General features: G+C 40.2%; 2 protein-coding genes across 2 annotated transcripts in view; one reads left to right on the forward strand and one right to left on the reverse strand.

The window, feature by feature from the left end:
• The window catches only part of LOC116674034 (gastrula zinc finger protein XlCGF57.1), a 138,681-nt gene that overhangs the window by 102,182 nt on the left and 11,016 nt on the right, over positions 1 to 25,483 (reverse strand). The window lies entirely within an intron of this gene.
• Positions 1 to 25,483, forward strand: part of LOC116674236 (ornithine decarboxylase) — a 32,013-nt gene that overhangs the window by 5,431 nt on the left and 1,099 nt on the right. The window contains exon 7 of the mRNA XM_032506839.1: positions 25,293 to 25,396. Coding sequence (XP_032362730.1) covers positions 25,293 to 25,396 — 104 coding nt within the window. The remainder of the gene's footprint in view (positions 1 to 25,292; positions 25,397 to 25,483) is intronic.

The raw sequence follows: 25,483 nt of genomic DNA on the forward strand, positions 1-25,483 counted from the left end.
TAGAGACTTGTACTTGCCAAAGAGCGTTGGGTGGAATCAATCAAGTCATTTTGGGGAATTAAAAAGAATATTGATATAGTAAAACGGGTCAATTTGACCTGAGGACAACATGAGGGTTAGATACAGCATATATTATAAGCTTGATTATGAGTCTGCCTTCTCATTGGCTACCTCGAATTTGGGAGAACAAGAAAAACGGTGGACATCCAGGGCATTTTTGACACCGTCAGCGGACTTCAATCATGCCGCTTTTCTCACAAGGAACGAATTAAATCGCTCCTCTCTGCTTTCATTCCAGCTCCCTGTGGAACCCCAGCTTAATACCGGTGAAATATGCAATTCACCCACTGTAGTTTTCCCTCCTGACTGCGTTTCTCACCACACTGCAGGGTAAGGACTGAGAAGCAATTGCAAAAAGAAAAAGCAACAATGGGCTCAAACTGATGCTGGGTGACTCTGCTGTAAAAGCTTTAAAAACAGTCTAAAAACACCAAAATACTCTGTTTCCCAAAGACATGGTGTCTGACTTGACCCCAAAAAATCCACGCTGTCATAGCACCACCCAACTGTGAAGAAATGATTCTGCATAGAGGGTACATGATGTTGTAAAGCAACAGGCTGAATTGCCGAAACTGGACTTTAAGGAACTGCTGAGCACCGTCAGCTCTCTAAACGCAATGTGTTTATCCGTGGCCCTCTACCGTCAGTCAGAAGAGGAGGGTAGACGAGAGATTCAGCCGACTTGTTGGCACTAAACAAAGGCTTTCAACTGAACGTACTCCACTCGCGGCGTTCATTGAAAATTTAAACATTTTTGGGAGATCAAGACATCTTTTTAAAGCAGATAGACTTCCCGTCACAAGACCGGAGTACAGTGTCACCTCTAACTTGCTTTACTTTCTGCGATAAACACATCTGCCAAGGACACGAGAACGACGAATCAAAACAAAAGGAAGGACACAAACAACGTGTGGCCGTGATCAACCACCAGCCCCCACCTGAGCAAGATTTGACCTGGGACACCACAGACAGAGATTACAAAACCTAACTCTCGTTTCACGTCCCGCACCCCTCAAACACTCTTACCAACCGGAATCCTTTGAGGAGCATCGCTGTCTCCACCACCCTTCCCCTTTTCCCCTACCACCATGTGGAGTATCACTGACACAGGAATCAAATGGGTAGATGATGGAACCAAATTTCACCCTTCCTTCCCCCATATCTCAACACTGGCAAAATTAAAACGCCTGGGTTAACCGGTTAATAGAAAACGCCGGGCTCCTCTGCAGGAGGTAACAAATCTTCCACTCAGACTGATAAAGACGCTTGTGTGCAAAATCCAGAAGCATGACGGATTGTTGCCGGCCTTGGTCCAGGCTAGAGACACTGCATGGACTTTTTCAAGACATGCCGGGCCTTCTGTGGATTCAACTCTTCATCAATTTTATGTTGTGTAGGTACTAGGAAAAGAATGGTGAAAACACTTAACGGAAAACTTAGCAAATTTAGCATCCAGTCCGCGTCAGCTAAAGGTTCCAAAAAAATGAAAACACCACAACACTGCGTTACTAAACGTCAGGTCGTGGCAGGAAAATCCTTTTTAATCAATGATTGATTATCAAACAATCTAGATTTTATGTTTTTAACTGGAAACATGGTTTAGACCATAACAAACAGCGTGCGTTTCGCATCGAGTCAGGCTCCCCCTAACTCAGTTTTATGAGTGAGAAGAGAGTGACAAGAAAGGAGTGGAGTGCCATTTTGCCTAATGACTCATTCACTGTACGCAAATATGTTAGCGAAATGTGCTTCTTTGGGAATAGGTGTTGCTATGCAATTACGATCGTCCTCAAGCGATGTTTCTAAATATCTACAGGCAACCTAACTATTGTGCAACCTCATTGATGAATTCCTGAACTGCTGTCTATAACTTTAGAACTTTGATTGGTAATCATTGCGGGTGATTTTAACATCATGGTGACAACCCCCAGGACAGGGGGACCAAAGAAATGGTTGGTGTTTTTGGAAACCTATGGACTGGGACTCAGCCTGTGACGGAGCCCACGCACAATAAGGGACCACACTTGACTTGATTGTTCTCAAATGGTTCTGAACATTGACAAGGTTGTGGGACTGACGTTGCTCTCTTGATATTCCTGTGGTTCTTAACGGCAATATCTCTGTGCCCAAAAGTGTCCAAACACAGATTATCAGAAAACTGTATATCACGAAAAACACAAGTGAAACATTTCTTCAGCTTTTCTCCTCCACACCGCCGCCTGGGCTCTCAGGCAGTGAGCTGTAGACAATTTTAACTGTAAAATTACAAGTTTATTGATGCCATGGCTCCCCTAAGTTCAAGTTGTCATTGGGGTTAGAAAAGATCTCATGGAGAAATGTCGTATGGTCGAGACACAGAAAAAAGAGGCGTGTAGGAAACTGAACGAAAGGTGGCGAAAAACAAATTCCTGGTGCGTTTTTAAGTAAAACATTGAAAAAGTAGTCTTAAACAACTCAAACCATGCTTGTCACGAAGCACAGTTTGGATACTTGCCGTCGGGTTTCCGACCACACCCAGCCTGAAACGGCTCTTGTCAAAATCTTTATGACATCCACTTAACATGATCGTGGCAAAATTTTAATCTAGTTACTTGATCTCAGTGCGAATTTTTTGACACGGTCGCCATGGCATAATTACTAGACGATTGGAAAAACTGGGTAGGACTTTATGGCTTAGTACTAAACTGGTTTGAATCCTACCGAAAGAATAGGGATAATTACTTTGTGCAATAGGTAATTATGCATTGAGCGTACAATATGACGTGCGGGGTCCGCAAGGCTCCAATCTGGGCCTCTTCTGTTAACATCTACAGCTTCCCTGGCTCAGATTATGGAAGAAAAACAAAAGAAGTACCATAGTTATGCGGATGCCACACAACTTTAAATCACTATCGCAGGGGATTATAGTCAAATAAAAAACTGGACTAACTGCATCAACCAAAGTAACGGACTGGAATGTGCCGAAACTTTCTGAAATAAATGAGGAAAAAAAATGGTAGTGTTTTTGGAAAAAGAAGAGGAACGATAAAAGGTCTCGGCTCAGCTTCAAAAAAAACAATGTTAAAAAACAGACCAAGCCAGAAATCTTGGTGTAGTAAGGACTCAGGACCTGACCTTTAACCAGGCCACATTAAAGGACAATTACAAAGTCAGCCTACTATCACCTAAAGAACAATATCAAGGGTTAAAAGATTATGTGCAACAGGATTGGAAAAAAATGGTCCATGATGGCATCTTCAGTAGAATTGACTACTGTAACCCAATAAAAACCAAAAGGGGGTCTTACAGGTTACTAAAAAATCAATCAGACAGCTGCAGTGATTCAGCCGCTGAGCTCGAGGCCTCACTAAGACCAAGATGAATGGATCACATCACTCCGTTCTGAAGTCTTTACCACTGGCTTACTGTGTCTAAAGAATGATTTAAAGTATCTTGCAGTTTATCCAATCCCTTAACGGTTCGGCCAAAATACATTTCTGATCTGCTACTACACTATGACCCCCCAGACCTCTCAGGCATTGGGCAGGCTCTTTCTGTCCCAGAATCAGAATAAACAGGGTGAAGCGCTTTCAGTTCTATGCTCCTCATATCTGGAATAAACTCCAGACAGAAACCTGTAGATCCGCTGCTCCTCTCAGTTCTTGTAAATAAAGGCTGAAGACTTCCTTTTGATGCTGCCTTTCTACATGAATGCTCATTTCTTTCTTCTGTGACTGTAACCTTTTTATTCTTGGTTTTTGTGTCCTACTGTTTATTTTGTTTTAACTGGCTATTCATGTTTTAGTGATTTGTAATGGTTAGACTTTAACGGTTTGCACTTGTGTTTGATCTGTTTTATGAATTTTGTGTAAAGAACTTGAATTGCCCGGTTGCTGAAAATGTGCTCTACAAATAAAGCTGCCTTGCTGCCTTCCTTGTACCATGTGTAATGACAATAAAGTTGAATTATTAATCTAATTGACAAAACGTGTCAACATTGTGGGAAATTATTCAGAGTTTTGCATGAACCAAATGTCCAATTTTCCTGTCTTGCAAGGTAACAACTCTAACAGATTAGTTTGTGAATCCTGATTCCACATTTGAACTTACTTATTTACTTTGCTTATGAGTTACTAAAAAGTATGCCTTAGTAAGCCATCTATTTTTTTACAAACTTCATTTTTAAGCAAAGTTTTTAAGTTAAAATATCACAAATCACCCATGCATTGGATTTTTTGTGCATGCACTATAAATATTAATGGACATGTACTTATATGCTAGCGCTATGTTTTACCATAATCCATTGGTTGGTTCACAAGCAACGTCATTGTCCACGTCCAGCTGTCTACATGTCCAATGAGTGGTCACTGCCTGGGACCGATGACCGTCTGCACCGCGCCAGCCGCCACACTCTGTGGATTGGACAATCTCAGCAAACTTATTTTATATTGTCCCATTTCTAAGCAAAAGATGCATTCCAAAACTCATTTAAAAAAAATGTGTGTAAGGTAGAGAGGGAAAGCCCTGCAAAACCCGGCAGTGCCCTGCTCGTACCGCAGTGCACGCTGTACCCGATGCAGTGCCCTATACACCCTTGCACGTCTATGCGGTGCTGCTACACCATGCACGCCCGCAGTGCCGACTGCTGCCCGTGTGGCTACCTGCACCTGCTTACACCGGCATGCCAGATCCGCACCTGCAGCCCCTGCATGCCCCACACGCTGCTACATCCTGCATAGCCTTCTTACGCACGTTGCCTGTGACACCACTACGCCGTTAAGTTCTCATGCTCCACATGCACCTGATAAGCTCGCCCGCCGATGCCATGCTACGCCCCGCGGTGCCCTGCTACACCTGGCAGTTGCTCCTGCTAACCCGCTACGTCCTACTACACCTGCTGACGTCCTTACCAGCCACGTACCTGCAGGTGCCTTTGAACTATGTCTCGAGTGGCCCCTGCTACCCCCTGTAAAGCCTGCTAATCCTGAAGCTAGACCTGCCACACCGTAAACAACATGCCGTGACTCGTGCTAGGACCGAGGAACTGATGACAAAACTATTTATTTGTGCTTATTATTCGCCACGTTCATCACCCCCCAAAATGGCCCCGTCAGACAGATCGCCTACCAGACTCCTGGGCTGTCCAGGTTCTCGCTAAACAGGGAGTTCTTCTATTGCCACGTGCCCTATATGTGTACTATTGGTGTGGTTCGACGATACTCTATTGAAAGTGTTTAAGCAACTCTTGTTTATGATTGAGCATAAAATATTGAAATCAATTGAATATTATAGTCGTATTTGTTATTCAAACGTTCATCATAATAAAAAATCACAGTCAATCAGATGTAAAAATGTCTGTACGTTTCAAAAATCAAAAGATTCAGTTACATATAAAGAGACATGTTTTGGGGAATATTAAGTGGGTGTATGTTCACCTGGCACATAAGTTCATATCACAGTCTATACTGAATGGTAAATACTTGGATAATATGGAAATATACGTACTATATTCCTATACTTCCTTGTATTTCCATATTACATACTTATACGCCACTACATCTCTGAGAATGATCGAATCTTTAGTTATTCTACAGATTCAGATCATCAAAGTAATAAAAATGAAGGTAGTTATGTTGTAAATCAAATGAGTCAATGAGAAGAAAAATTCAGGGGAAAGTCGGGCCCAAAGGCCAGAGGAAATTGACTACCAATTACTCTAAAATATCTGAGTACCAATGGCACCAAAAATCAGGGAATCAAACTACTAATACATACTACTACTATTATAATAATTCCATGTAATTCAAGTTTGATATGGTCAGAACTACTACAGTGCTCAATTACTATTTTTGCGGGGGAAATAAACTACAATTTGGTCCCGCCTGAAGGCCATGGAGGGACCCCACCACACACACCGGGCGCTCGGGGGGAGGTGTGTCGGCTGCGGGAGGCGAGGAAGGCGGGGAAGGAGGGGTACATGCAGTTGTGGAAGATACTCACTGTCCGGCAGCCGGTAAGTAAGTGCTAGCTTGTATTTAGATGCTAGTCACAAGCTTCGTTCCGTGCCACTTGCCGTACGAGTCGTTACGCCATCGACGGCTACCGCGGCGTTTCGCTGACGACCGTGTTCGTGACAAAAAAACAATAAGTGTGTGCACGTTCATAATGGAACCGATTTGCATAACGGTGGCCACGTGTGTAAAATGAATGTTAGCCCAAAATGCCTTACAACGCTGTCTGATTGAAATCGGCAATGGCCTTGTCACAGAGTATAGGCGTTCCTCAACCAGAACTGCTTTTAAAAGGTCTTTATTTTGAAAGCCGGAGGGATGTAGGCGGTTTGTAGGTGTTTCCGAGTGTTTCCGAGTCTCAGCGATGCTTTCCGACGAAACACAGTTAGCATAGAAAGGTGTTTGTCGGTTTAGCTTAGCGTAGGAAGGATATAAGAAGTTCAGTTTAGTGTCTTTAACTATCTGAGGGTTACGTCCAGGTCCAGACAGACGATACTGAGTAGCGGAGGGACGCAGGTTTGGTTCTTTCCTTCTGGGAAACATATTTCCATGTAATGTATAGTGCTAAGCTATCGTTAGCTAAACTAGCCACACACACCGTCCGTTAACAGCTAGCTTCTGCTAACACGGTGTTGTGTGTTCACGAGGCTTTCCGTTGACGCTTCTTATTATTAGTGAAGTGGTGCAAGTAAATAAGGGCACTTATTGAACTAATCGAGGACTTGGTCTTTACTAAATGCCAGGCCACTCCTAACTGCAGTACAGTACTCATGTCTGAGAAGTCTGTCTGTCCATCGTGCACACCACCTTACGTCGACTGATGTTGGGGCCTTATTGGAGGTTATATATAACGTAATATATAGGGTACACGCAAACTCACTCAATACTTTTTTATTCTTAGACTATTTTTCTACTATGTTTGTAGTTCTACACACGGTAAAGCACTTTTTGACTCTCTCGTGAAAAGTGCTGTATACATAAAAATGGGGCGTGGGAGTATGGGAAAATCAAATGTCCCGATAATTTTCACCAAACTACCTCGATGTTGATATTGAACACGATATTGTAGTGCTGACTAATGGGGCTTTTTCACACAATATTTACACAGTGAGATTTTTTGATAAATGAGTATAAGTAATGTGGATATAATGACTAAGGTGGGTAAAGGCAAACAAGAGAACGGTTACAACAGTCTGGTAGTAAATTCAGAAAATGACAAAGGCTTTTTCCCTCCAGTGCTCGGGCCTTAGCTGCTTTGTTACCTACAATCTAATGTTAGCCTAGAGTGCTAACCATTAAAGGAGGAATTCTGATATTGTTATGTTGATCGGTTGTGCTAGAATATGCGAGTACTTTGATGCAAAAAAACCCCGACCTGACTCGGTGCAGCAACACGGAGCAGCTAGCAGTCGTGTACCAAAACTTCCACTGAGCTAAAACAGCAGTTAACAGGGCAAGTTTTAGAGCCTGTTGTGCTCTTAACAGACACACAGAAATTAAAAATGTCTGTACAAATAAACAGGCCTTAGGTAACGTCAAGATGCGTTTTCAATCAGACATTGTTTTAATTCATCTACCCTGTTCGTTCTTGCTGGTTAGTGCTATTGATAAGTGTGTTTAACACGGCTTTTGTCACTGCAAGCCTCAATCACACACAAAATGGATGAGCTACAAATACACACGGAAGGGGTAGGTGAATTAAAACAAGTCTGAGTTGAAAAAATATTGATGTTACTGAGGTAGGACTGAAGATATTGGTTTTTAGCATTGATGCAAAAAATCTGTGCGCTTGCGCGACAGTAACATGCCGGATGTTGCGATGTTGGACATGTTGGACATACCTTTTTTTGCTGCGTGATAGAAAAGTAAACTTCCACGGTTCTTCTTTTACATGATCTTACCGGCTCCGACCCCGCCCCTTTAGCCCTTGGTTGTCCTGGGTCAAATTGACCCGTTTCAAAGTTGTTTATATCAGAAATGGATTTCTATCACAAAATTGCCCAAAAATAGCATCTTCGTGTTTAATTAAGAATTAACTGCATTCAATTTTTTGGGTGTTTTATTTAATATACACCAATTGGATTCTTTCTTTTTTTAATGGTTTTAAAAACCGTATCCGGACCTAAACTTTGACATCTACACCTCTATGATCCATTTCAACATCTCTGATTTTAAAGGTTAATAATAATAATCATTATATATATATATTATAATAATTCATAATTTCTGCCTTTTAACTAAAAAGTATGTATAATTGATTAAATTATAAATGAGATTTGTTGACATGAATTCAAGAAGGAGTTACACCCATTATTATTTTAAATTTTAATTAAAAAAAAAGCACCAACGCATGGGAAAAGTGAAAAAAATCAGAAGAAGCGCCACCAAAACATTTTTAAAAAATACAACAAAAAGTTCATTCATTTTGACCTGGAAGGACAAGTTCATGGTAATTGGAAGACACACAAGGGTTAAGAAGGTAGCCATGGGCAACGTGTGATGTGACGTTAGTAGAGCGGGGTATTGTTATGGGAAGTGAGGCTCTCCGTGTGTAGATAAGCACGTAGGCAGCGCTGTGCTAACAGTGATGTGCATAGTTTTGATGGGTAGCCAGTTGAAGCAACAGCAGTCAGTGTTTTAGTTCGCTCTTTAAATACAAACTAAATATACGACTAATCACAACATCTCCCGCCCATTTTTCCCCCGCAGAAAGCTGCTACAGGCAGGCTAATGCTAATATAGTTAGCCTAAAGAAACCGCAGAAGCTGCTAAAGTAATATAGTTAGCCAAAGAAACATGGGTCTGCTGTCCCAACTAACGTTACGTTCGGCGCGGCGACAATGGAAACATAACACTAAGCTACTACAGAAGCCTGGGTCCGATCTACGTCATTTTCACAGATGTTTTAGCTGGACCCCGCTAGTTGACAACATCCTGACATTTAGAGGAAGCAACATGCTGTGTCATACACGTTGGCCTGGTTGTATTCTCTGAATACATGGTGTCATGCTAGGTAACCAGCATAATCTACAATTTCCCTCGAATTCACTTCAGACAGTAATGTTAGTCACAGCACTTACTTCCTTGGTGTTAAAGCATACAGTCAACAAAGAATGGTTAACTTAGAAAATACCTTTTTTTTCTTTTTTTTATTAGATGCACTCCCTACAAAATCACAGCAGTATTGAAGAGATTATATTTCCAAAATAGAGCTTTTTATGTCATCTTTGAAAAATTACTTTGTGTGGGGTCGCTGCTCCTCATTTGCATTAATTGGATGGATTCCATTTTTAGCAATGAGGAGCCGGGGACTCAAGTGTTAGGGTTTAAGGTACCCGCGCTCTTGATTTCACGTTGTTCATGGAGAAGGAGTACACAAGGAACATATTATTAATTATGGATATTTATGAATGCAACATTCATTTGTCTATTGTACTGTAAACAAAATGACTGCAAACATCTCCAAGCTAACTCTGTTCTTTCCTTTGCAGAATGACAAAGCCCCAAAAAAGCCATGCCCCTCCTGTTCAGGCCCCAAATTCCCTCGGAGGATGACATGTGTGGAGTGTGTCTGCCCTCTGCAGTTTAATGAAGGATTACCAAAAAAACAAGCCAAGCTGAACCAGTGTAGCTGGGCATCTACTGTCAAGTCTCTCAGAAACTCCAGCAGGAGCATTAAGTCGGCCCAGCTATCAGTGAGTTCTACTGTACTTTTTGGAGTATAAGTCACATTTTTCATAGTTGGCTGAATACGACTTAAAGTCAGGTGCGACTTAGAGATCAAAATATATATAGTTCAATGTTTTTAACATTAATTCATATTGACGACATGAACAAGGAGTTATCATTATAGTCTACAGCAGCGAGAGGGCGCTCTAGGCTTGGACAACTATATGCTGCTCCTGTACCCTGAAAAAATTAACGAAAGACTGAAACACAACACAAAATGCCGCAAAAGCGGAAAATCTATTCTGCTGGTACAAACTGCAGGTAGTCAAATTGCAGCCGCCACGGTAATCGAGCAGCAGAAAGAAATTTTGGATGAGTGAGTGAGAAACTTGTGAGGGACTGGCGAAAAATAGAGGCTGCTCTTTCTGCAATGAAGAAGACAAAAAAAAGCTAATCGCGGGCTGAAAACCGAGATGCCAGGCTGGAGGAACGAGTCCAAAAATGGGTGTTTGAACAACGTGCTGCGGGAGAGGCGTGTCACTGGGCAGTTGCGTTTCCAAGCCGTGGTAGTTGCCAAGGAGATGAAATTAAAGGATTTGCAGGGGGCTTTGGTGTCAGCAGCTTCCTGCAACGCAACCACCTCTTTATCAGAGAACGGACGTGTCCGAAACCGGCAGCAGACGCCAAGCACAGGTCGACAGTTTTCATGAGTTCGTTGGAAAGCAGGTAACTGACACAAAACACCTGTCACCGGATCATACAACACATAACATGGACGAGGTCCCCCTCACGTTTCACATCCATGAAGTGTCGCAGAGAAAGGGCAGAAAAAGTGTGAATAGGGGATTTTTTTTATAAATGCAACTTATAGTCCAGAAAATACAATAATCACTCAATTCAAAAGGGGGTTTTGGCCTCTCAGACTATACAGACATCTTATTTCTCAATCAGTCTTGCTTTTAGTGAATGTGAAAGACCACCAGTAGGGTGTAACAACACAAAGTTTTATCATCAATCAGTTTGTCTGTTACACTGTAACGTATCACGTCATGTATGAAAATATCAAATATTGTGACCGAAGGCCAAAGCTTAGCTTGCAAAAAGGAGTTAAACATTTCCTGTGCCAATAGGCCTCAAATTTACATGGCTAAACTCTGTTATGCTAATGCGTCAAGCCCAGAGATGTTGTAACGAAGTAGAAACTACATATTTCAATGAGTTAGTACTTTTTAGGTGCTGCATCGTTACTCGGTAATTCTTAAAGCGGTAGACAGCTCTGTCACCAGGTTTGATGAACTGGTCATCAGCCAATCAAGTTGTTCATAAGAAGACCGCGCCTGCTCCCGTTCTGCCTGTTGCTCTGCCGCCGGCCTGATTGAGAACACTTGGCTTTTTTTAAGTTTGTTTCGAGATGGAAGACCTAGAAATGACACCTCAACTTTGAGCGATCGTAGCGGTGAGGGTGAGGAAGGAGGAGACCACCTGGCCATACTTAAAGTTCATGTTTCATTTGTCGGAGTGCCTCCCGAAGATTGAGCTATTAGAAGCGCTAGCTAACTAGCTCCCGTGGTTCATGACATGCCGCGTGTGTTTTACATTCCTGTCCTCGTACTGCTGCAGCCAAAGAATTGTGAGTGTCCATTTTGGCTAGACATTGAAATAATATAAACAATATGATATGATATATTCAAACTTTAAATGCTTTCTTAAAACTACATTCAATCTTTATTATATAGCCGCAAATCACCAACAGTATCTCATTGCGCTTTTCATAAAAGAGCAGGTCTAGACCGTACTCTGTGATGTTATTTACAGAAACCCAACAAAATAACACATACTTTTACTTTCAGTACTTGTAGTGACATTTTAAAAACTACTGCAGTACTTAAGTACACAAAATCTGAATACTTTAGTACTTCCACTAAGTGGGTGCTTAAGAGCACTTCAACTTCTACTCAAAGCTTCTACTTTTACGTGTCTGGGTCTCTAGTACTTTATACATGTCTGGTCAGCCAAGGTTTGAATAATAATCATATAGTAAATAATAGTAAATGCATTATCTTCCTTCACTGTTTTGCAGGTTTTTAAACTAATGCCCTTGGCGCTGCCGCTTCTTTTCTTTGGACGTCGGGGCCGCAACGGGGAGGTTTCCGGGGACATAGTCCACCACATCGCTCTGACTGATGGTGATGTCAGGATACAGTGAAGGAAATGAGGAGACCTATGAGCACCTCCTGAAAAGTAGACCACCCCTCTTAAGTAAACACCAGGGCTTAAAGTACTCAGGCCTGGTGCCAGATTTTGGGGTATGGCTATTTTAGAAAAATACAATAAATAAAACAAACAAATCACACTGGATTTGTTTTTGATCCGCTAGGTTAACCAATCATAAAACTTATACCAATGAAACAAGTTCTAGCCAATCACATGCCACCGTAGGCGGTTTGCCGAAAAGCGAGGAGTGCAGCGTGTGGTCACCGTGGTAACGCGGCAAGCGGCAACTTTAGTTGAGAAAGAAGTTAAACAAATGTCGCTGGGGGTGAATAGTGGCAAGGGAGGAGACGGGAAGCACCCGGCTGCAGCGTCTGTTCAAGGAAGATACCAGACACTCATATTAATAATTCATTATCAAATGAAGTGGCTATATGAAAAGCAAACAAGCAACGTTTTAAATGTCATGAAGCATATAATGTCAACATGGACAAATCACGAAGGTACTAATCCCTTTTTTTTGATGATGAGTCCAAGTAATACCACATCTAGAAAGTTTGTTTTCACATGATTCAGTGTAGGATTGATCTTATTGCAGTATGTAAATCTACATGACTCTATTTTATTATGGTCAGAAGAAAGTAAAAATTGTCTCCAAAACTTTTTTACTTCTTAAAATAATGACTTTTATTATTATTGCATGTAAGAAGGACTTAACTACTGTATTTGCCAGTCAAATTAGCTTTAATGAGGCCATATGAAACATTCACTGTAGAACCCCCCCCCTTCCAAAAAATATTTCAGGCTCAAGATTTATTTTCACTTGCCCTGTAAATAAACTCAAAAACTAAACTCATCCATCCCCGCAACTTATTAAATCAAATAATCAGTCAATTATTACACTGGAACTTGTATTCTTGTATTTGTATATTAGGGCGCTTTAACACTCTGGTGCACACCAAAAGCAAACCAAACAAGCGTACAAGACTTGCTTGATAGGTGGTCTTGGTACGCTTTCAATCAAGCTCTGGTGGGAATGTAATCTTACTCAAACCGGCCTAGCATACATACTCCGCAACCTGAGCACTGTTCCTGTTGTCAGGTGTGTTGTTGTCACTTGCATCTCGGGGTCAAACCAGCTGCCGCTACATTTGAGAAGACGCCGGCAGAGCAAAGTAATCCAGAACACAAGACCTTCTTCCAGTATTTACTTACTTGCCTCTTCCCCCGACACATCCGCCAATAAGAGGAGTGGACGTTCTGCGTGATTGTTAATGACGATTTTGGTACGCTTGGTGTGAAACACAAACCAAACCGAGGGCAAATCGCTTCAAATCCACGTCCATTCTATTTTAGTTGTTAATTATAAATTAAGTTACATGTCATTGTTGACACTTTTAAAATTGCTATAGATGTCAGAGTATGCACGCTCTGGAGCCACATGGGTGAAGTGTCTTGCTCAGGGACACATTGGCTGATGTATCGCAGTGGGAATTGAACCCAGATCTCACCCCAAAGGCATGTGTCATATCCACTGTTTCATCAACATCCATTGTCCGACCGTTTTTTATTACTCTTTAATATTTATGTAAAGCACTTTGAATTGCATTGTTGCTGTAACATGGCACCGTTTGATTAACTTGAGTCCGTCCTCTGTAGTACCAACGTCATTTGGTTATGGATGAAACACGGCAGTGACAACTTCTTTGGTTTTCTCACGGGTTCCGATGTTTTGAGAAGAAAATGTCTCTCACTAAATTGGAGATATGCAGTAGTGCAGATAACGAGCTGTTCCACCAGTCATCTATGCTTTTACCAGAGACAATCCAAAGGTTTTTTAACTTGACAAGAGAGAACGATAACTTCAAAAACAAATAACAATCAGTAATTTAAGGCAAGAATCCTTATATAACTGCTACATTTACAAGGCCCTTGAATATTTAGTAGTGTATTCATTGCCAACAATTACCACATAACATAACAAATAATTGATTATTACATATTAAAAAAAGAAATCGGCCAACCACGCCCGATTCAACTTTTGGAAAAAATGTACCCGACGTCACCTGTGGTGGACAATCGTAACGCGAGGTTCAGATTCGTCAGTCGTATTGCGGCGTGATAGTTCGGTAAAGTAACCAGATCGACATCCACTAAAAAGCAAAATACAAGCATTGAGGCTCAGGAGTTTACACAATGGTGACTGTGTCCTGTAACAACAAGCGGTGGTTACTTCCACTCTTGCTTTGTCTCCTCCTGCCTCGCTTGCGGTCAACAGTTTGACATGTTGAGGAAAAATCAAATAAATGTCTTTAAGATTCACATGGATGGCTGCTTATCTGGTTTCAGGTTTACCTATGGATGTCCAGCAAGTGATGCTGGTGAAGAACATCAGCAGGAGTCAAGTTCCGGTCTGGAACAGGAGGACCAAGCCCCCGCACATTAAAGAGGAACAGAAGAAATCAAGGCCAGTGAGGATAAGTGCAGCTTCAAGGGCTGGAGGAGGTTGATATCACCAAGCCTCTATTCAATCTTCCCCTGTGGGTGAAGAACATGAGCAGAGTGGAGCTCCAGTCCAGACCAGGTGACACAAAGCCTCCCCACATTAAGAGGAACAGGAGGAACTCCAAGCCATCAGGGTGAAGTGCAGCTTCAAGGGCGGAGGAGGTTGATATCACCAAGTTCTTCCACTCCTGCCCCTGTGAAGAGTGAAAGGAGAGAGAACCTCAGTTCTCACAGCTTCATCACAGATAACTGAAGAGATCAAAACGAAGCTGATGAAGAGGATGTGGAGGACCAGAACCAGCCACAAACTCGGATCCAGATTGGAATTCTGATGAGAACTGGAGATTCTTCTGAACCTGGGACAGATGACAGTAATGATTGGAAGGGACCAGAGAACCAGTCAGGTTTAAACTCTCTGAAGATAATGAAGTCTATGGCAGTGATCTGAGACGTAGTACTGGTGAGAGAGAGTGTGAAAAAGATTTGGCGCCAGTGGACATCTGAGATCTCATGAGGGAGAAAACCATTTAGCTGCTCCGTCTGTAAGAAAGCTTTTTCAGACAATGGAGATTTACAGAAACACATGATATTACACACAGGTGAGAAACATTAGCTGCTCAGTATGTGGAAGCTTTTAGAATTATTGGACATTAAAGACACACATGAAAATCCACACAGGAGACAAGCATTAGCTGCTCAGTCTGTAAAAAAAGATTTTAGAGTGAGTCGAAGTTTACAGAAACAAATGAGAATCCACACAGGAGAGAAACCATTTAGCTGTTCCGTCTGTAAGAAAGCGTTTATAAAAACTGGCTTACGTAGACTAGATGAGTTCCACAGGTGAGAAAACCATTTAGCTGCTTGTCTGTAGTAGAGCTTTTTCAGAGAATGGAGGTTTACAGAAACACATGAGATTACACACAGGAGAGAGACCATTTAGCTGCTCGTAGTGAGAAAGCTTTTACAGAGAGTGGAAGTTTACATAAAACACATGAAAACACACACGGAGAGAAAACCATTCAGCTGTTCCGTCTGTAAACGGGCTTTTACAGACAGCGGTAATCTTAATAAACACATGAGAACACCCAATGGAGAGAAACCATTTAGCTGCTCATCTGTTAAGAAGACTTTAGAAGTAGTGGACATTAAAGACCCACTTGAGAATCCACTCAGGAGAGAGGCCATATATTTGCTCAGTCTGTAAAAAAGATTTTGAGAGTGAGTGGAAGTTTAAGAAACACATGAGAATCCACACAGGAGAGAAAACATTCAGCTGCTCAGTCTGTAGAAAGCCTTCACAGAAAGTGGAAATTTAAACATACACATGAGAATCACACGAGAAGAAACCATTTGGCCAAGAGAGCGAAAACCTCAGTCAGGTTGAAACCCCTGAAAGTAAATGATTAAAAAGGGATAGAGATCAACACCTCCACCTCCAAGTCAAAAATCCAAACACTATCAGAAATTGATCTGATTGTGAATTTAATGCAACTGTTGAATCACAAGGATTAACTGTTAATTTGGAAACATAAAGTCTACTTGTTTTCAAAATAGAACAAACAGCCAATGGTTGACCCGATCTCTCTCCTAAATGGAAGTTGTCTGTAGTCACAAGGAACACACACCCAACTCAGTCTCCAGCAGACTCCCCAGTCTCTGATAAGTTGAAGGGCTGTGACATCATCATTCTCTAAGGGCAAACAGCGGCTGCTGTTCTTGGCTGCACTCCAGATAGTTTTCTCTAGCAGATGTCCCAGTAAACCAGTATCACTGATTTGGAAAAGGCTACCAGTTAACCTTAAACTACTGAGAACAAAAGCAGTTAGCACCATGTTAATACCAGGACTGAAGCTTACTCAGCCTGCAGAGTTGGGATGCAGAGACTGCATCGCTTGACTTGTTCTCCCAGCCAACAATAGGATTTCATCATGTGGTAATGGGACCAACTAGGCTAGCATTAGCAAGTGACAGCAACTAAGCAAAGTTGTTAACTGTTTAGCTTTTTTTAATGTTCATGTATGATTTGATTATTGGCATCTAGACCAACTGGATATTTTGTTATGTTCGTTTAGTCGAGTTTGGACGGCCAAACTGCTAAGTTGTTGTTCAGGCTTTGACACTGAGTCTGCATGTAAACATCCTTCTTTCAACCATGTTACTTATCGAACACAGATGGACACTACACACACATTAACAGTAGGCAAACCTTTGATTTGAATCTGACATAGAAAAGTTTAAAGATAAATTCTTTTGAGTGATTCTATGTATGGTGAAATATATGCGTGTCTTGATATATTTGTATAAGCTACTGGATGTCTTAAATTCCCTTGGGCTTAATAGAATATCTATCTAGCATCTAAATGCTGTGAGGACCCAAGTCTGCCTTTATTGGTTCTCTGTTCAGTCCAACAATGTGGCCTTACAAAAAAGCTGCATCTTTCATTTGGCCGTCCTGTTTGAAGTACATGTGCTTGTTCTCATGTCGCTTGGAGGGGAAAGACACCAGAGCTGCGTCTCATGGTCCTTATTTGACAAACTCCTCGGCTTAACCAAAGTTCTGTCCCTGCTCGATGAAGGCCGTTTCAAAGCTCTTATTGTGCCCAAGGAACAAAGATGCACATCACAAAGGGATCTTTGGGACCCTTAGGGAGGATCCAGGAAAGCAGCTGAAGGAGTCGCTAACTCCGCCCAACAAAGCTGATGATTTCTTGCGTCTCCCCGTGCCGCTCAGTGCGAGGGACTAAGACGCGAGGAAAGAAGTGGAGGACTCGAGGAGGCAATTCAAGGGCTATGGGATACATGAGGAGTGAGGAAACAAGCAAATGTGTTTTAGAGGGACGAGACGTCCTTTCCTCTGAGTGTCTTAGAACCTTATAGCTGCACGGCTTCCAGGAAGGCTGCCCGCGTGTTTCCTCGGTCCAAAATAAGAGCTTTGAGATGGGGGAGCTATCAAATAATCAGCTGTAGATGCAGCCGTGCTCAGTTCAGGTAAACTATCTCATCTATGTAAAAAAAAAAAAAAAAAGCATTCTTTACTCCTTTTTAGCTTAAGTCTTTTTAGTTGTGAGATTTTGTTTGTTTACTTTTGTGCTTTTCATTTTGTGAATAAAGTTGGTTTTTGAAAACACGTCTATGCAACTTTGTAAAAAAGAAATGTCGCTGCCCTCTTCTGTGACATTAAGTCCGAAATCTTTCAACATTTGCTAGTTATGGTATGTTCAATTTGAAAACTAGTTGAGTATATTTCTGATCTTCAAAAGGTGACTTCAGTACATTAAGGGATTGTTTGGAGTAATTTCACCCAGGGTCCTAAATAAAAGACTTATAAAAATGAATTCTCCATCAGGTCCTTTGCGCCCGACCTCAAACCAAACAACCCCCCAAAAGCTTTTTTTCACCTTGGTCATACAATGGGCGAGTTAGTGTTATCGCTGAATAGCTTAGTGCAGGCATTTAATGTATATGATTAAAGAAGTACTGTCTCCAAATTTACCTCTATTATAACTTGTCTCACTATGTTTCAAGGGTTTGCTTTTCTAATTTAGTTGCATAACCGGGCTTCTAGCTGATAGCTTTGCTTCTTTGATTTTCCTGGAGTGATCATTGGTTGAGCCTAGCCCTATTGTCTATTCTTCCATCCATTCCAATGGTAATTGATGGTCCCCACGTTGTTTAGGCTTTGGATGCCATTCACGGCATTTGAAAATCATTTGGCTGAGCAGCATATATATTCTGCCCTTTGTTTTCCCCTTTCCAATCAACGTTTTAATCTGAAAGAATATATGTTAAGGTAAGTAGTTATCTTGTTTATGACGTTGTGCAATATACTCATTTTATTCTATTATGGTTGTGTGTATGTTATGTGTTGGATAAATGGTGCTGTAGATATTTAGATCAATCAACCAACTTTGACAGAACTGTTTTATCAAAAATATTCAAATGTATGTACACTGTTAAAAAAAGTGTTTTTTAATGTTTTCTCTTCTGGGGAAACCAAACGTTTTAAACCACAGAAAGGAGCAACAATTAGAATGAAGTAACTGGCCTTTATAATACAATGTGCTGCCTCTATGGAGTTTAACATAGGGGGGTGTTACTTATCCCCTTGTTTTAAAGAAGCACTTTTATTATTAACAATACATTATTTCACAAAATAAATTGGTGTCCTTTAAGGTTGGATTTTACCTCATTTTTTAATTAAGGCATTAAGATAAATTTCCAAAACATGATTTTTTTTATTCCTATTTTTAGTCACTAAGCATGGGCATGTAAACTTAGAGCACCACTGTATTTTCAGACAATGGACATTGTCATCGAGCATTCAGATACTGCCATTTTCACAAAGGTAAGACTTGTTTAATATCGTATTTTACAATGATTGCTGTAACAGTTCAGTCGAACATTGTTTTGCATGCTGCCAGTTACCCGAACAGTCCAACTTTACTGGCTGAAAGGTGATAAAGAACAGATGTTAACCTAAAATAACGTTTCAGGATGCGGCCTAATGTTTATGCATGGCAATGAATGACTGAAAAAGTAGACGGTTAACACAATTTCAAGTGACTTTTCCAAATATAACCTTTATACCGGCTTTGAGATACAGCTAACGTGATCTACTTCTGCAATTTTCCTGGCCTCGGCCGGCCCCACCTCTCCTCCACAGTAAACGAGATAACTAGATGAGCTAATGTTGGCTAGTCTGTTACGGTGTATGCAGGTTCAGCTCCTCGTGGTTACACATTTTCACTTGTTGCTTGTGTGTTTATATGTTCCTGACAAAAAAGTGCATATAATTTCCAAATACCTCAAGTGACTATGTTTGAATAATGCTAGCTTTCTTCATATATGGATAAAACAGTGGAAACCTTTGTTGTGTTTAGGTACTCCTTAAATAAATTTGTTCTTTATTCAACATTTTTAATCAAAGTTGTAGAATCTATTCAATTATATTATGTGTCACTTGTTTGCCATAATCTTTAAGTAAACATTGGTCACATTTTATTACAACTCATGCCCCTGGCGACTGCTTACAACTTTGTTCGTGTGTTTACATTGTTGGTTATGAAATGGGGCGGGATTAGCCAAGACTGGCCAATCAAAATCTACATGTCCTATGAGTGTTAGCTGACTTCACTGTCAAACTCACATCCAGTTTTCATGCTTATAGAAAGGCTGCGATAATACATAAACATAAGACATATCGCAGGAGCATGGACCGGTAAGATGAAAAAAAAAATCTTTGGTCACTCATATGGGCCTACAGTTGGGTTTTTGACACATTAGCTGGCATGATCTAGACAAATGGCTATGGACAAAGACGGACAATGTTGATTGGATTGGAATCCAGGTTTGACGTATACAATAATCTTATGTGTGTGCTTGTTATCCTTGCAGGAACATGTATAACATTGATTTCCCTTGAGAATTGTGGCATTGACATTTTGGACAACGGAAGGACCACAAAGACGTCATAGACAGTAAAATAAAAGAGCGGCAGTGGTAAGTATCGGGAATCGTGTCCCTAAATCTTCGAAGTATGAATTTTGGTGTAAAAGTAAGTTGGATAGTCAAGATTCTTTTCAATTCATAATGTGAACTTGCTTGTTCATTAGGACAATGAAGAGCCGTTGTGGCAGATCTAGACAGCGTGTACAAGAGGCACCTCCCGATGGCTCACCAACCTACCTCGAGTCAAGCCTTCTATGCGGTGAAGGCAACAACACAGCGGTAGTTTTGAGATGATGCGTGTCTGGACACAGGCTTGGATTGTGCTAGCAAGGTACCGATGAAGAATTTAAAAAATCAAATAACTCGCTGGCTTGTTTCTTGTTGCGGAGAGAGGTTGTATCCTTCTCACTGTCAAAACAGGCCGAGATCCAGATGGCCCTGTCCCTCGGAGCGACACCCGATAAAATAATTTACGCGCATACACCAACCAATGTCGCACATCAAAACGCCTGTGCTCATGAGTAAGCGTGATGACTTTTGATAGTGGGATGAACTCCTGAAAATGTTCTCTGTCACCCCAAAGCAAGTAGTGTGAACAACAACTGATAATTTTGTTTCTACGTAGAGTGTAAAGCTACTGTCCAAGTATAGGATAATTGGCCGCTTGTATTTACTTTCACAAACTGTGTTTTGCTGCTGACAGACTCAGATTATGTAAGTGTCTGACAACATTATGGAAAGGATCCCTTTGAGAAAGAAAGGTCTTTAAAAACTCTTGAGACTTTCTGTTTACCCCACCAGACTCCATTTAAAAAAACAGAACTTAGCGTGTATAGAACAACATATTTTTACATGTAAAACGGGTAAACTGTGTGTTTTATTTCAACCACACTGAAGTAGTGATTTTTGAAAAATGGAAAGATGACCCAAAATGGCTTATAACAGTTATATTTTGTTGCTCTTGACTTTGAATGAAGTGTGTTATACAAGCTATAAATTACTGTTTATTTACATGGAGTCTGGTGGCGTAAGGGAACGCAATTTTGCGGATGTTTTTTGTTAGGAAGTTTCTTGTTACGTCGTCTTCTTCCCCTAGAGAAGAAAAATACCTAATCTTAGTGTACACATTAATCTTCCCAGGCAGACGAGTGGAGTTGTTACGTCTTTTTGAATCTGCCTTGTGTGTCAAAGTTCTCTACTGGTTGTTATGTCTTAGCTGGAAAAGAACTTGTCTTTGGAAGGCTATGGTCTCGACCTGGGACGGGACCGGTTATGATAAAATAGCTGTCAGACTTTGTGGCATTGTCCTTGGAGGAAAGACTAAAGACAAACAGTTGTCTTCTACCTTCAGGGAGACACACAAAGACAGATTCAAATGTCATACACCCTGCAAAGCATTGTGAATAATTAACAGAAAGGTCGGCCTTCTCGAAATCCTTACCAATTGTTGTCAGTCACTTAGAATATAATCTGAGTCGTCAGCGGCAAAACAGCACTTTTGTGAAGGTAAAACAAGCTGGACAATTGTCCTATACTTACATTGTAGCTTGTTTCTCACCTGCCGACAGCAGCCATCTCCTTAATACTGGGGCCATTGTACAGAGTTGTTCCCAAAAATAAGTTTCCATTTAAGAAGATTGATTAAGTTTTTGGATTCTTTTAGACTGGTACTCGCATCACAGTGGATGACTCTAAATCGCTGATACAACTCAGTTCCAAGTTCGGAGCCCAAATGGCTGCAGGGGCAGCTGCTGGAACGCTGGAGAGCTGGGCTCCGAGATCATCGGGCTCAGCTTTCAGTAGGCAGCGGGTGCACGGAGGCTTGTGTTCAAACAGGCCAACGCCGATGCCGACAGTCTTTGACATGGCGGTAAGTCAGCGTAACAGCAATTCTTGCAGAACACAAGAAACTGACGTGTAATATTTGTCTAAATTTATGTGTCGATGATTCGCAGTTGTCACAAACCTGTGTCATTGTTTTGATACTGCCACTTTAGAAGTTTCAAATAATGCACACAGTGACGTAAATGATGTACTAAGGGTATTTATGAAGGACCGGCGGAGGAAAACAGGGATGGGTCCTGTCTTTTTTCTTTGTCGACTGGAGGGTCATCCAACTTAGCATTCATGAAAACAGCAAAATGGTCAAAGTGCCTCTGAGTCTCTGCCCCCCCCCCATCGGCAGATGGGCCTCCTGTTAAGTCAGCCAGAGACCGTGTGATTTCCATGTGTTGTAACTAAGACATCTGCTGAAAACTATAATTGTATCCATTAGTATGATGTCTGTACTGTTTAGTTAAAAAAAACTGAAAACACCAACATACAAAAAATATAGCAGACCAGCTTTTATTCTGAAAGTTGAACCAGATGTTAACAAAAATGTTGGGGAGGGGTCAGGTATTTTTTCCCAATCATTTTGGAGGGTTATAGAAAAATGTTACATGGCTTGTCTTTTTTGACTGAAGGCCCCAAAACGCCTCGGTAGCCCCTGCATAAAAAAAACCGTCCCTATAGTAGACTACAAGGACGTATAAGTACACATTAGTATTTTATACATGTGTGATATGTTCTTTTTTACTCCACTACATTTGGCTGAAAGGTTTTAAGCCCTTAGTGTCTAGTGAAGTCACATATCTCCAAATGAATTAATACAATTGTCACCATGACACATCCCCAGTTCATTACTTACATTACTACAAAAATTTTTGTTATCAAGTTTTCTGACATTAGCTCTAGCAAAGTCACGCAAACATTCTCCTCCCTATCTGCCAGCTGCCTGTCCCCAGAGCATACTGAAAAAAACAGCTGTTTGTCACTTTTCTGACGTTTCAACACTACCTAACACTAACTTATTGACTTTAGTTTTACAGTTATTTTTTAAATTTATGGTCAATGAAACTCATTTATAGGATCTTTGAAAAGCCTCTTGGATAGCTTCTTGGACGCTCCACCATATGATGATCTTAAAGAATATGGTGCATTGCTGTGAATTAACACCAACAGGATTTTAAAAAAGTTAAAATGAGCAGAATCCTAACCATTTCCAGCAGGAAATGCAACATACATATTAATTCACATTAAGAAATATACAGAAACATCTGATACGGGAACATTTTACTCCACAATGAGTACTGTAACCGTGTCAATCCTGCTTATAATACTTTACTCTAGTACGTTTTTAATGCAGGACTTTTACTTTAGTGAGGTAGTGTCACATGTTTTACTTAAAAACAGTTTTTATTGATCTTTTTTTCAGAATTTGCTCGGATTCCAGATGAGACTCTTGGACTTGGTGGAGGTTCTCTGCGATCGGGGACTTTAAAGAGAAATTTGAAGAGGTAAAATTTAAAAATTTAATATTCAGGGTTTTTCTCACTAGCAAGAAAGGGGATTGGATGGTGATGATGGATGATAGATAGAGAGAGATAGATATAGATCGATAGTATATTTAAAATATTAGATAGATAGATAGATAAAGTTGATATAGATTCTATAGCGATACGTAGATGAATAGAAATAGATAGATTAGAGATAGAGATAGATGAGATATATATATGATAGATAGATAGATAGATAGATAGATAGATAGAAGAGAGAGAAGAGCAATAGATATATTAAATATATTTAGATAGTAGATAAAGATTGATAAGATTACTATAGAGTACAGTAGATAGTATAGAAATAGATAGATATAGAGATATAATATATATAGATAGTAGAGAGAGAAGATGAGAAGAGAGAGAGAGAGAGAGAGAGAGATCATAGATTTAAATATATTAGATAGTAGTAAAGATGATTAGATTACTATAGAGAGATACAGTAGATAGATATAGAAATAGATAGATATAGAGTAGAGATATATATTATATAGATAGATAGAGAGAGAGAGAGAGAGGAGGAGAAGGAAGAGATCATAGATATATTAAATATTTAGATAGATAGATAAGTTTAGAGTACGTAGGATCTAGATAGATATAGAAATAGATAGATATAGAGATAGAGATATATATTATATAGAAGAGAGAGAGAGAGAGAGATAGATCAAGTATATTTAAATATATTAGATAGATAGATAAAGATGATATAGTTACTAGAGATACAGTAGATAGATATAGAATAGATAGATATAGAAGAGATAGATAGATAGAGTAGATGATAGATAGATAGATAGAAGATAGATAGATAGATAGATAGAGAAAAAAATAGAGATAGATAGATATAGCCTAGGAAATATTAATTTAAAATGAACTAGTTACAAAGTTGTAATGATAAATATGCTCTCATTTTGAGTACTTTGATATTTATACATGTGTTCTAACAGAAGAGGAACTGTATTTAAATTAGTTATGGATGCTGTACAGTCACATTTCATAAAACCATTGAAATGCATTCATCCAGTAGGTGCCAGAGTGAAAATATTCCAGCTGTTGCAGTGTGAATGGTCCTTGATTTATTGAGTTTCCATAACCCCCCCCCAAACATAAAACATGTAGTTTTTTAACCTAACCTGCAGATATAATAAACTAGACTCGTCCCTGTCTGTTTTATCGGCATTTCTTTAACCCTCATGTTGTCCTTGGTCAAATTTGACCATTTTCAGTTATTTATTTATTAGTTGGCACAAAACTTGGGACGTCGGATGAATATCTTAACAGTAAAATATCAAACATCAAATATATATCAATAATCAACCCTTTTGTTGATGCTTTATATCATGTTTTTAACTTTGTCTTACGTTTCTGTCCGTTTTTCAACACTTGATGCTTTTTTTCAATGTTTGTCATTTTTTGAGGTTTTCAACACTACGTAACACTAATTATTGACTTGTTTCAGTTTTTTTGGATTTCATACTCATAAACTTCTTTTATAGTATTATAGCTAATGTTTGAGTTAGAAAGCAGAAATTAGGAATTATTTAAAATTTTTTAAGGTATGTTAATGGATAATCAGAACTTGGAATTTAACTTTTTTCAAATAGTAAAATTACTACTAAAAAAGCAAGATACTAATCTAATTGTTACACAAATGCTATAATTGAATAAGACGCCCAAATTAATGAAGTAGAGCTTGTACTGCAAAGAGCGTTGGGTGGAATCAATCAAGTATTTTGGGGAATTAAAAGAATATTGATATAGTAAAACGGGTCAATTTGACCTGAGGAACATGAGGGTTAGATACAAGATATTATAAGCTTGATTATGAGTCTGCCTCTCATTGGCTTACCTCGAATTTGGGAGAACAAGAAAACGGTGGACATCCAGGGCATTTTTGACACCGTCAGCGGACTTCAATCATGCCGCTTTTCTCACAAGGACGAAAAATCGTCCTCTCTGCTTTCATTCAGTCTGTGGAACCCCAGCTTAATACCGGTGAAATATGCAATTCACCCACTGTAGTTTTCCCTCCTAGTTTTCCGTCATCATTAACGAAGCACTGGATGAGTTCTTCCCGCCTGATTGTGGGGTGCAGATTATTGCAGAGCCAGGCCGCTACTACGTGGAATCTGCCTTCACATGGCGGCCAATGTCATCGCCAAAAGAGGTCATCTGTGATGATAGGATGAAGATAGCGGTAATGTATGATAGTCCTTTGAAGCCTAG

This window comes from Etheostoma spectabile, chromosome 24, assembly GCF_008692095.1.
Source record: "Etheostoma spectabile isolate EspeVRDwgs_2016 chromosome 24, UIUC_Espe_1.0, whole genome shotgun sequence".
NCBI lineage: Eukaryota > Metazoa > Chordata > Actinopteri > Perciformes > Percidae > Etheostoma > Etheostoma spectabile.